General features: G+C 43.7%; 1 protein-coding gene across 3 annotated transcripts in view; it reads right to left on the bottom strand.

Annotated features, from left to right (window-relative positions):
- Window positions 1–12,549, bottom strand: part of LOC147427051 (piezo-type mechanosensitive ion channel component) — a 195,619-nt gene that overhangs the window by 96,831 nt on the left and 86,239 nt on the right. For all 3 annotated transcript variants that reach the window (XM_086499262.1, XM_086499260.1, XM_086499261.1), the window contains 3 exons: window positions 2,229–2,444; window positions 1,954–2,131; window positions 1,736–1,864 (listed from right to left, as the gene is read on the bottom strand). In XM_086499262.1, the coding sequence (XP_086355388.1) occupies window positions 1,736–1,864; window positions 1,954–2,131; window positions 2,229–2,444 (523 nt within the window). The remainder of the gene's footprint in view (window positions 1–1,735; window positions 1,865–1,953; window positions 2,132–2,228; window positions 2,445–12,549) is intronic.

Below are 12,549 nucleotides of genomic sequence, written 5' to 3'. Positions count from 1 at the left end.
GGGGTTATGTCTCTCATAACATGGGAGATGTCCAGTAGACTATTTACAGAGGCAGACATTGACGATGCTCTTCAGCATCCTCGGACAGCACTCGACGCCGAGCACTAATGTTCATTTTAGCTTTTTTTTCACTTCATTTTATTTTGTACCCGGACATTGTATTAGATCCATGTATTAGTTTGGTCTCACATGTCATTTTGGCCTTTTGAAGACGTTTAATATAACATTTCATTTCGTAAGCAATCTGTGTGAGAAAGGCATCTTCCGGAATTACATTTTGCCTATAATAGTAGCAAGCATTTTGCTACTAGATTGAGCCCATTCATGCTGATGTATGGATTTGAGCCTGAATCCCCCCCCTATTGCTATTGGCTTAGAGAAAGTCAAAGATCGCCAAGCTCATGATTTGTAATTTGATATGCAAGAAATGCTTGAATTGGCTTAGGACAGTGTAAGAACAACTCGTGACCGAGTTACTACTTATGCTAGTCAAAAGAGGTCTCCAAGGGCTCTAGATATGGAACAATGGGTCTATCTGAAGATACCCAAAGATTCCAAGACTATGCAAACTGGAAAGCATTATAAGATTTCAGCTACATTTGATGGTCCATTCTTGATCACAAAGAAAATTGGCCCTATTGCCTATAGGGCCTACCTCCCAAAGGAATTACAAATTGGAGTAGTGCCAAAGAGTGCTAGCTATACATCATGGTGGCATATAGGAAGAATGCAGTATGAACCCCCAAGAAGGTGCATAATGCCATGTGATGTGTCCCTGATCCAAACTGAAAAACACAGAAAACTACGCCCATGGCCAAATAAGAGAGTATCTATGCCGCTCCTCTGGCCTGGAGGAGCCTACTGATGTATCCCACTAGTTGTGAAGAGTACGCAACAACTCTGCAAATAAAGTTTTCAAGGTGGTAGATGTGAGGGAAAGCTGTGAGGGCAATGAGCCTTCCACATGATCCATGAAGTAATGCATAAAATTGTGGTAAAAACTGTATCCCCTAGATGGAGATCCAACTAATGTGTAGTGGATGGAAGCATATCAAGAGTGCCTTGTCTGTAGCCGAAAGATGTGAGCAAGAAAACTGGATCTGTCGGAGAACCCTGAAACAGAGTGTGTGACCCTAGAATTGCAATGCATTACTGAGTGCTTTTCTGCATGTGGTCGTTGTCCCGACTCGAGCATCACTATACCAATTGTGAAAGATCTAGACGCTGGCCTCTGAGACACTACCTAAAACCATCATATGAAGACTATGGAAGATAAAACTCATGAAAAAAAAGTGCATATTGATCTCCTCTCACCATAAAGCCACAAGCAAACACAAGCTACACGACCCCACACTCAACTAGGTAGAGCTAGAAGCCCTGCGCACAATAGCAGCTTTTGCTTATAAACCTGATCACGTACCTCTGATGGAAGCAAAAAAGCGAACAAACAATTTTTATTACAGACCATCACTAGGAGGAGACTGTACCACTGTTTTTCATTTGTAAAATGTGTCTTTACCAAGCAATACATCATGCATTAGTTTTGACAGCTCTTGCAGCAGACAAACCAAACTTGTGAAAAAGAGCACTGCTATTGCAGGAACAATTTTGGCAGGAATAACGCAATCATGTTGGACGTAAAACTCCCTGCCAATAGCGATGTCTAGCACATGAGCACAATGAATGAGACGCAATTTAACACTAAAGCATCCAGCTATGAACCAAATAAACTTACTATAAATGGCACCAATAAACCCAAGCCGAACTCCAGAAAAAAAAAGCAATACTAGAGAGAGAGTGTGTGAGCTTCTGTGGATGCACCAGGTCAAGATTGCCAAGAATAGTATTTTTCCATCATGTGATTCTGTGCCAATCAAATAACATGACCATATTAGAGATTTTTTGCTTTGCATAAGCTACGACACATACATCACTTGAAGACCTGTGAAGTACCTTCCTGAATAATGTCATCAGCATTATTAGAATTTTCCGCAACATTCATGCTCCTCAAAGACACATTGCTGAAATACATACTTGCACCAAGGAGCATGCCAAGAATAAATTGTACTAGCAAAAATAAGCCTGGCACAGGGTAGTGCCAGAAACCGACTGTGTTCCATATGTCTGTGTCCTGTAAGGATAGTTAGCTATGAGTGGATTGCAGAATTGTCGTGTTCAAAAAATGCAACCTGTTATACCTTCAATCCCAAACACAAGTAAAGAAGTACCTTCTCAAGTGCATCATGTAGTACTGTAAAAGCTGCATTGAAAGTGTAGGTACAGATAGCCCAAAATAGTATGAACAGCAGTAAAACTGTATTCATTCGCCAAAGGACAAGAACTGATGGGAATGAATAAAGAACGAGTCCCACATACACAAGGATGAAGAATGCGCTGATGCTAGCATACTTAAAGCTCCATAATGATAGAAGGAAAAGGCATATCTGCAGAAATGAAATGATTTGAACTGTTTATTTATGTCTGCAAAAGGCTTAAAAGACCTATGAGACCATAAAGATTACATGGTCGTCATATGATCCTAATGTAACACGAAATTAAGGTAAAGAATGCTTAAAATATAACTGAACATGTGAATAAACAGAGCCAGCTGGTAGCATATCATAGTACAAATCCCATTGCGTAAACTCTCTTGACAATTGAGGATGTTAGAACAGCACATCTTGAATTGACTTGAAAAGATACTATGAATGAAGGTGTTACTTCTGGCATGCACAAACAACACACACTCAATCTAGCCCATCAACAACCTCCACTTGAGGAGCTAACTAATGGGCAAAAGCTCAATAATCAAAAGGAAAGAAAAGAGTATACAACTCGGACACCCATTCTTCATCTCCCCATGAATTGGATGAGTGATTCAAGTATCATTTCAGTATTCTCTCTTTTGATCCCCTGCTTTGTAAAAAAAATTGTCAGTCCCTCTGTCGCCATCAATGGGTCAATACTGAACCTCAATATCTTGGCCAGAATGCTTTGGTACGTATTATTCTCTTGCACTCGTCATACAAATGCCCCACTCAACTAGAAGTGATGGGCATCGGCTTAGACTGCATCCAAGCCACTAGAAGAACACTATCAACGTCCTCTAGGTGAATGGTTCTTTGGCAACTCTTCTACTTTGTGGCAAGGATATCAGTTGTTTTCATGACAATGATCAACCACATTCGCGGTTGAATGTCTCTATTGCACTCATCCCACCATGAGACAAAGGATATTCTTTAGTTCCCCATGATGAAGGGACATGTGAGGATCTATATTGCCTTGTTTGCTGGGCCTTGGCTCCCCATGAATGACAAAGCCACACGCACTTGCAAGTGACACTGCATATGCCACCCTTCCAATCTGTGTCAAGAATGGTTGTTTTCCCAGCAGTGAACAACTAGTGCTACACAAGTGGTGAATGGCTTTTCTGTCACTCTATTTGTGGCAAGGATATCGGGTGTTTTCATGGCAATGACCAACCACATCCACGGTTGAATGTCTCTATTGCACTCGTCCCACCATGAGACAAAGGATATTCTTTAGTTTCCCCATGATGGAAGGGACATGCGAGGATAAAAAAATAAATTTTTCCAACAAAATAAGCGAGTAGGCACATGAACGAATATGGAGATGAAATACATCTTGCCCCGCCAATAAGCTACAAGGACAAGTCTACTACTATCCTTGTATAACTCTTCACTATAATTCCCGCTTCATATTGCAGCTTGTTTGCTCCACGACACACTTCATTTATCAAGGAAAGTGCATTGCAAGGCCTCTCATGAGGGGGACACATCATAGTTACAAGGAAACTCCGTTTTGGGGCCTATTGGACCAGAAATTCCAATTGGGTCATGGCCATAATTTTGTGACTGCCGACATTGTCGTAAAGGCTCCATCCTCTTCTCAGCAATGATCTACTTGCAAAAGTGGGCATGACCCTAGCCATGAAAGAGATTCACTCACACTTTTGGGCAAACATGCCCATAAACATGCACCCCTACAATGGACATTTGCTTGAAGTCCACCTTGTCCCACCATGCCCTCTAGGGCCCACCGGTCGCATAGAAAAGGAGTCCACAAGGATGAGGCTACCAGAGATAGATAAAGGCTTGCCACTTAATGCAACACTCAAAAAGATACTTACCAATTAGAAACAAATTATAGAATCTTCAATCTTGATAGACAGAGCATAGAGGGTTGCCGCAGGAGTCATGCAAAGAATGGGCCAATCCACCACAACACGTATCTTCTCGGGGTCAATGCGAATGCCATCAACCGAGATGATATGACCCAGATATAGCAATTTGGTGCGAAAAAACTCACACTTGCTTTGCTTCGCATACATCTTTTCTCGCCTCAAAACAGGCAAGACGAGAGGAAGGTGTTGCAGATGCTCCTCAAGTGTTTTGCTGTAAATTAAGGTGTCGTCAAGGAACACCACAACCCACTTTCCTAAATATGGACGAAAGAGATCATTCATCATTTGTTGGAAAGCGGTAGGAGCGTTGGTTAACCCAAACGGTAAAACCAAAAATTGGTAATGTCTATACCGTGTATGAAACGCAGTTTTCAGAACATCACGCGGATGTATCCGTATCTGATGGTACCCGGAAAGTAGATCGATCTTAGTGAAATAACGAGCACCCGAGAGTTGATCCATAAGGTCATCCATGCGAGGTAACGGATACTTATTCTTGACGGTGACCTTATCGTGACCTTTGTAATCCACGCAAATGCATCCCTCCGTCTTTCTGTTAAGCGAGAAGAACCGAGCGCCCCACGAAGGCTTACGAGGTTTAATAAAATCTTTCGCAAGATATGCTTGAAGTCGCCTAGCTATCTCGTCTTCCTCTCTCGGGCTGAACCTAGACGGTTGACGAGAGACGGGATGGCTACCGGGCAGAAGCTCTATCTTATGATCAAGATCAGGCCCATGAGACGGTGACAGTTTGTCTAGTAAATCCGACGGAAAAACGTCCACAAATTCAGCCAAAACGGAATCAAATATTGCATTGAATTCATTAGCTGAAAGCAAATTTACATCATATTCCGCGGTCAGGGAAGAAAGAGATCCCTCGACCACATGGTACACACCATCAAGTTCAAAGAAAATTGTATGCGATGCATAATTGCTAGACAGGGAAGCTGTCTTGTCATAAAACCATGGCATGCCTAAAGTAACATTTACATGCTCAAGGCCCATGATACGGAAGTCCAAGACTTCTTGGTAACACTGGATTCAGAGGTCGAGTCGCGGCACAACCTTAGTCCATTGATCGCTCGGACGTTCCGCATAATGGACCACATACAGATGGTCTGCGGGTGACGTGCCGAGCTTAAGTGCTTGTACCACACGGGAAGAAATAACATTATGAGTAGAGCCTGTAACAAACTTGGACACCCCAAGTCAAGATTCTGTCGCGACACAGCAAAGATTCACTTCAAACACTTCACAAAATAAGGAGTCAACACAGCCCGGCGGAGTTCCGTGGCAAGAGATATTGGCCTAAAGACTGGCGCCACTTTTGGTATTTCTTTTTGTATTAATCTTTGAGCAAAGTACAATCGCCCACAGGTGCTCGCTCTCACAATCTGCGTCCAAATGCTCTGTAGAGTGAGCCCCTTGGGTTCAATATAAAGGTTACAAGGATTGCTAAAAGCAAAGCCCCAAAAGCCTTAAACTTTAAAGCAATGTCTCCCAAAAGCTAGCGCTGCCAAAAGCAGCTAGCGAAAATCGCGGAATTCTGTACAGTCAGCGTAAAACACGGAGATCCGTATGCACTGCCACGTCGGCAACCAACGCGATTCGCAGCGTACATACAAATGGCCCATTCGCTGGTTTTTTTATTACTTTATGTCCCATAGGCCCTACCTCCGCTAAGAGCCATAAGTTGGAACAACTTTATAAAGTTTTGGACATGCCACGTCATCAAGTTGTGACATATCCCCCTATTGAAAGAATTGTGATCGCCCTCGATTACGCCTGCAAAACAGACAGAGACCATAAACTGTCTTACTAGACACTCACTCTTAGTATAGAAAAATTCATTCCAAATCTCATACCATGACTGCCAGCAATGTATTTAGTAATCGCATCTAGATCCAGTCCGGACCTCACTGATGCTCGATTAACTAATCCTTATTGCAATCATGTCTATAAAGATTTATGAGACCGAAATGTTGCAGTCATTTCGTTTTACACTCAAACAAGTCAAGTGAGAGAGTACAAATCAGTCATCTTCAATTTTAAGAATTCCGTTTCATTAAGTCATTCAGCAGTATACTGGTTAGCCCATTAGTATCCCTGAAACCCAAAGGGGACATCAGTGACCTTATTCAAAATCGAGGTAATCTATTGACAAAGGAGCGGAGTGACTCCCCTCTTGTGCAAACCCGTTGCACCAGATTCACCCTTGCTAAGTTCGGGGTTCTATCGGAGTAGATTATGCTAAACCGAACGCTTCAAGGTAAAGTTCCAAAATCTGAGGAGTATCTGCTAGGTCCTCCTCCTCCATCCACTTCGCATCCAATGCAAGATAGTTATTGAATTTAACCAAGAACCGCCGAATCACTTTACCTTTCATCTTTCTTTCCTTGTGTGCCAAAATCTGTCCTGGAACGAGTATCTCCTCGCTTTCTTCCACTTCGGGTTGCTCATCAGGCTCCCCATCAACTGGCACATCATCTTTAAAAGGTTTCAAAAGACTCACATGGAATGCATTGTAAGTATCGGGCAGCTTGAGTCGAAAGGAGACATCATTTATCACTGGAATGAAGTGAGCTTGCTTGCAAAATCAGTCAATGTGAATGCCATCATGCCCACTCTGTTTCTTTGGGAGATCAAAGATGAAATCCATTGCAATACTTTCCCAAGGGCCGGTGGGAATGGGTAAAGGCTGTAGTAATCCCTGTGCCTTATGCTTGTCAAACTTGACCTTCTAGCATACTAAACGACTGCGAACAAAGTCATCCACATCCTTCTTGAGTCTCGGCCAAAAGAAATAGCGCTCCACACCTTTCAAGGTGGTGTCAATGCCGCGGTGACCCATAAAAGGTTGACAATGGCACTGAGTCAAAACCTTTTCTCTCAACGGCTATGTAACACACAACATAGTTTTCTTCATCAAGTAGCCATCGCGTGTGGAATATCCTGCTACTATCTCCCCATTCTGTATCCGAGTAAAAACATCGTACTGATCAACTATATCCTTAAAGCTTCTATGATGAATCGTGGAAATAGCCAAGACTAGGGGGCTTCCGAGACAATGCATCTACCACCAAGTTTTTCCGTCCCTGCACGTGGACAATCTGGAAGTGAAACCGTGACAAGATGTTAGCCCACCGCGTCTGCTTTTCCGAAAGCTGCTTCTGTGACAAGAAGTAGCGTAAACTTTGATGATCACTAAAGACCATGAAATCGGTTCCGAGTAGCAATGACACCACTGAGTAAGAGCACAGAACACTCCCAATAGCTCTTTCTCATAAATCTGTACTGTCAATTCAGGTCTTGAAAATAATCTGCTTTCATAAGCAATCACATGGCCTTCTTGCATTAACCAGACCACGACCACAAGCATCACAATATACTTCGAATGGCTTTTGCAAGTCTGGCAAAGCCAACACTGGTCTAGCAGTCAATTTTCCTTAAATGTCTGAAAGACACTCACCTCTGTCGATCCCCACGAGAAAAGAACTCCTTTCTGAGTCAATATGTGCAAAGGGGAAGCTACCTCTGCAAACTTCCAAATAAACCGCATGTAGTAAGAACACAAGCCCAAGAAGCTTCTAACTTCATGAACATTCTCCAAGTCTAGCCAATCGCGAATAGTTTCAATCTTGGTCGAGGCCATTTGTACTCTTGCTGCTAAGATGATGTGTCTCAAAAACTGTATCTCCGGCAAGAAAAATTCACTCTTTTTGGCATTGATAACTAATCTTTGATCACGCAATGCCTGAAAGACCTGTAGCAGATGGTGTTGATGTTCTACTTCATCCTTGGAGAAAACTATAATATAATCAAAGAAAGTGATGACAAAAGATCAATGCTCTCGGAAAATCCTATCCATCATTAGGTTGAAAGTCGCTGGAGCATTGGTAAGTCCAAAAGGCATCACCAAAAATTCGTATAAACCAAAGCTTGTCTGAAACGCTGTCTTGTAGACATCTCCCGGAGCCGTTCTGATTTGATGATATCTGCTTTTAAAATCAATCCTGCTGAAACAAGAGGATCGCTGTAGTCGGTCAAGAATATCATAGATTCTTGGAATCAGAAATCTGTTCTTGATAGTGATTTTATTGAGAGCTCTATAATCAATGCACATTCTCCAAGATGCATCTTTCTTTAATACCAACAAAACCAGAGAGCAGTAGGATGAAGTAATCGACTGGATAAGACTCTTTTCAAGGTCTTTCACTTAGTTCATGGTTTCGTCATTCTGGGCTCGGCTAACACAGTAAGGTGGCCGATTCGGTGATGTGCTTCCAAAAATCAAATCAATAGTATGATCCTCGGGACGAGATGGGGGTAACTCGCCTGGCAGGCCTTTAGAGAAACAAACAGCAGTGTGGAGAAAATCTTGGTGTTCTTTGTCTAGTTCAGACATGTTCGTTTTGTGATCATCATTCAACTCTTTCAAATAGATCGACTAAACAAAAAGACTAGATTTCAATAATTTTGAATGACCGAAGCCAATACAATAGGGATGGACTCGCCTTTCAATTTTACATCTAGTACAATTTTTCTGCCCTTTTCATTTGTCAAAGTTGCTTTCTTGGCCCGACAGTTGACCACAACGTTGTTCTTATGGTACCAAGGGACTCCTAGGAGGATGTCACACCCTTCCAAAGGCATGATGTAAAAGTCATCATGCCCCAAATACCCCTGACAATGCAAACAAAGTTGTCAATGACAGACGTAATGGCTACATCCCGTTCGGGCGCCGCTAAAACTGCATGTACTAGTGGCCCCATCTTGTCGGGCGTAATCTCAAGCCGCGCCGCCAATTCAGGTGAAATGAAGTTGGCCTTGGCTCCTCCATCAAAAAAGGTAAGGGCTTCTTGATCTTTCACTTTTCCCCAAGCTCGGCAAAGTTCTGTACTTTCATCTATTTGGCTTGGGTCGGTTCCCATGCAATCTGGTACCAGTCTTGCTTTCATCTTGCCTTTTCTACCACATTCCTCTACTGCGCTAGAACTCTCTGCCATGTCTTCAGCCTCTCCTTGTTATGCCTTTTTGGGGCACTTTGCGAACATGTGCCCTTGTTCCCCGCAACCAAAACACTTCCCCTCTTTGAGAGAGATAGCCCGTTCTCGAAGAGTCAGTCGGGGTCGTGTATCTTTCTTTTCCTAGGGACTCTTTTCTTTCTACTTTCATTGTTGGAGGTCTGTCTGGTCCTTTGAGTCAAGATTTTATCAGTGGGGTAAGTCAAGTTACCCGAATGTATCGAGACCCCCCGTTTCGCATACCCATTAATTCTTGAATAGAGTCCGACTTTTGTTCAAGGCAATAATCTCGGATCTCTGTAGGGAGTCCGCAGCAAAACCGCTCAATCTGCTCCTTAAAGGTGACCTTCTTAAATGAAGAGGTCGGAACAAAAGAGTCCCAAAACCTCTCGCAATATGTATCCAAAGAATCTCCCTTGGTCATCCGAAGATGGTTCCAAGCGGTTCTTACATCTCGTTCGTACTCCTGGGTCAACCAAGAAGAAATAAAGAGCCGTTTGAATTTCAACCACTTGACCGGGGCTTCTTCCTCAGAAGAAGAGTGGACCACCATGTTCGAGCATTTCCTTTTAGAAAAGGTGCAGCCCTCCTGATCTTGGAGTGCTCTAAGTAATGCCCTCCAGAGAAGGCTATGTCAAATTGTTGGATGAAGGCCAAAGCCCTCTCTCGGAATCCAGAAAAGGATTCAAATTTGATGAACTGCCCACCCTATTTAAATTCCTTTGTCTTCTTGCTCTTATCTTCGAGGAAGTTGTATTGGTTGCCTCTATAAAAGTCCTTCTTCGCATAAAATAGGTGGTCATCAGAGTCCGAACTGTTAGAGGATGACTCCTCCGTAGAGCTATTAGAACTGGTCGGAATCTGAGTTTCTTTGCCTTTTTCTTGCTCTTTTCAAAGCTTTCCTTTTTAAGGTCGCTTCTTGCCCTTTCTATCCTCCTCACTCGAGTCGGAAGAGCTAGAAGAAATGTCAGAAGAAGAGGAGGAAGAACTGGGTAGTCCTTCAAAACGCACACGCTTCTTTTGCTTTCTTGCAGATTCAAAAGAAGATTGAAGGCCCAAGAAACCAGGGTAGTCAGACCCCTTCTTGCGGTTCTTCAATAGCTTTTTCGATCGATTTTTCGTGTCCAAAAGCTGATTGATATGAGCCTGAACCACCTCTTGAAGTTCCTCTTTCCTAAACCATCCTCAAAGTAGGAGGTTTCTTGATTGCCGATTTAATTGGTGGTTCGGTGGATTTCTCCCACTGAGATGCACTTCAGCCATGGACTGCTGAGTCAAAAATTTTGCAAACTAGGAATCTTTAGCAAACTGAAGCATCTGGTTTGTGCACTCGTCAACCTGTTGTCGACGTTGAATCTCCAAAAGTTCATATTGTGTAGGCCGAGGTGGCCTATACTCATCTTCTCTTAAGTCGTTTGAATCTTCTGCGCTGCCTCCTCCCGCCTCAGTGGTTGCAGAAGAGGTCGGATGATTCTTTTCGGAATCCATAAGTGTCGCGAGAAAAGGGATCGGATTTCTCGGTAGAAGAAAAATCGGCCGTGCTCTGATACCACTGTTACAAACTTGGACACCACAAGTCAAGGTTCTGTCGCGACACAGCAAAGATTCACTTCAAAACACTTCACAAAATAAAGAGTCGACATGGCCCCGCGGAGTTCCGTGCCAAGAGATATTGGCCCCAAAGACTCTCGCCCCTTTCGGTATTTCTTTTTCTATTAATCTTTGAGCAAAGTACAACCGCCCACGGGTGCTTGCTCTCACAATCTACGTCCAGATGCTCTGCAGAGTGAGCCCCTTGGGTTCAATATAAAGGTTACAAGGGTTGCTAAAAGCAGAGCCCCAAAAGCCTTAAACTTAAAAGCAATGTCTCCCAAAAGCTAGCGTTGCCAAAGGCAGCCAGTGAGAATCGCGGAATTCAATGTAAAACGTGGAGATCCGTACGCACTGCCACGTAAGCAACCAACGCAATTTGCGACGTCCGTACAACTGGCCCATTCGCTGGTTTTTTTATTACTTTATGTCGCCTAGGACCCGCCTCGGCTAAGAGCCATAAGTTGGAACAACTTTATAAAGTCTCGGACATGCCACATCATCAGTATGTGATAGAGCCGTTGTCGAATAAGACCATCATAGAATGGCCATTGATCTCTCCTTTACACGGAGAAGATCATGCGGGCCAAAGACAATCTTATTAATGCGAGAACCCGGTCAGCTACATGCATTAACGTGAAAAATCTCTGAATAAGAAAAAGTCAAAGTACTTGGATTGTTGACGACGTTTACCGAAGTGGCCGCCGGTATGGAGGTAGACGGCTTCCTCTTTTGCTTTGGACACACCTTGCCGCCGTGGAAGTGGCCGGTCTGGTGGCAGTCGAGACAATGGTTCTTCTTCTGATCCTCCATGCGAACTGCCTTTGATTTGCCGTCATGCTTCAATTTCTTCTGCAGAAGGTCCATTGACTGACTCGTGGATGCCAAAGCGTATGAACGCTTATACCTTAACGTGGAGGAACCACCATGAGGAGTCTCCCCATCCATCACGCCACCTCCAAAAGTTGCCAAGGTATTATCATAGTTCTTGGCGAACTTATAGATGTCCTCTAGCAAAGTGACAGGATTCCGCAATACCTCATTCTTGTAAGCCGACGGCAATCCAAATAGATAGAGCATCTGCAATGTGACCTTTTGGGTCTTCGAAGGCTTTCGTCTTGTGAACGAAGTCCTTGAATTCTTGTGAGTAATTGTCCAGGGTTTTCTTGCCCATTTCCAACTTGAACAGCTTCTTGAAGCACTCAATCTTATCGACTTGCACAAACCGAGCACGAGCGACCGCTTGGAAGTCTGCCCAAGTCGTTGGCTTAGGTAGTAACCTAGCTCACCACGCATAAGCCTTTCCGGCCATCCATATCGCCAGCCATGAGTCAATAGCGGTCTCTTCACATTCCTTCTTTTCCCCTTTGAAGGGGTCAGGATGGAACTGACGAGGTAAAGTGTTCATGGCCACGGGCGAAAACAGAACCTACGTGGCAAGCAACTCGACAAGTTGCCTCTGCATCTCTGCTAGTTGCTACTACAGTATAGCGACAAGAGATGCGTCGAAGGTATAAGATGGGGGAGAAAGACCCTCAAGACGAAGCCCATGCGTGTGCATGGAATGGTAAGGAGAAAGAGACGCCTCCTCCGTGGGTTGATGTGTGCTAGCGGTGCCATTCTCGTGCGTAGAAGCGTCGTGTGAAGCCATGGCGCTTGGATGTGCGAGCAATTTCAAGAGTAAGTAGCAGGAGCTCGCTTGGGAAATACGTCCAAGACGTAAAATAATAA

The sequence above is a fragment of the Adiantum capillus-veneris genome, chromosome 24 (genome assembly GCF_014529385.1).
Source record: "Adiantum capillus-veneris isolate H3 chromosome 24, ASM1452938v2, whole genome shotgun sequence".
NCBI lineage: Eukaryota > Viridiplantae > Streptophyta > Polypodiopsida > Polypodiales > Pteridaceae > Adiantum > Adiantum capillus-veneris.
Note: the sequence above shows the minus strand (reverse complement) of the source record. Positions and strands in the feature narration are given on the sequence as shown.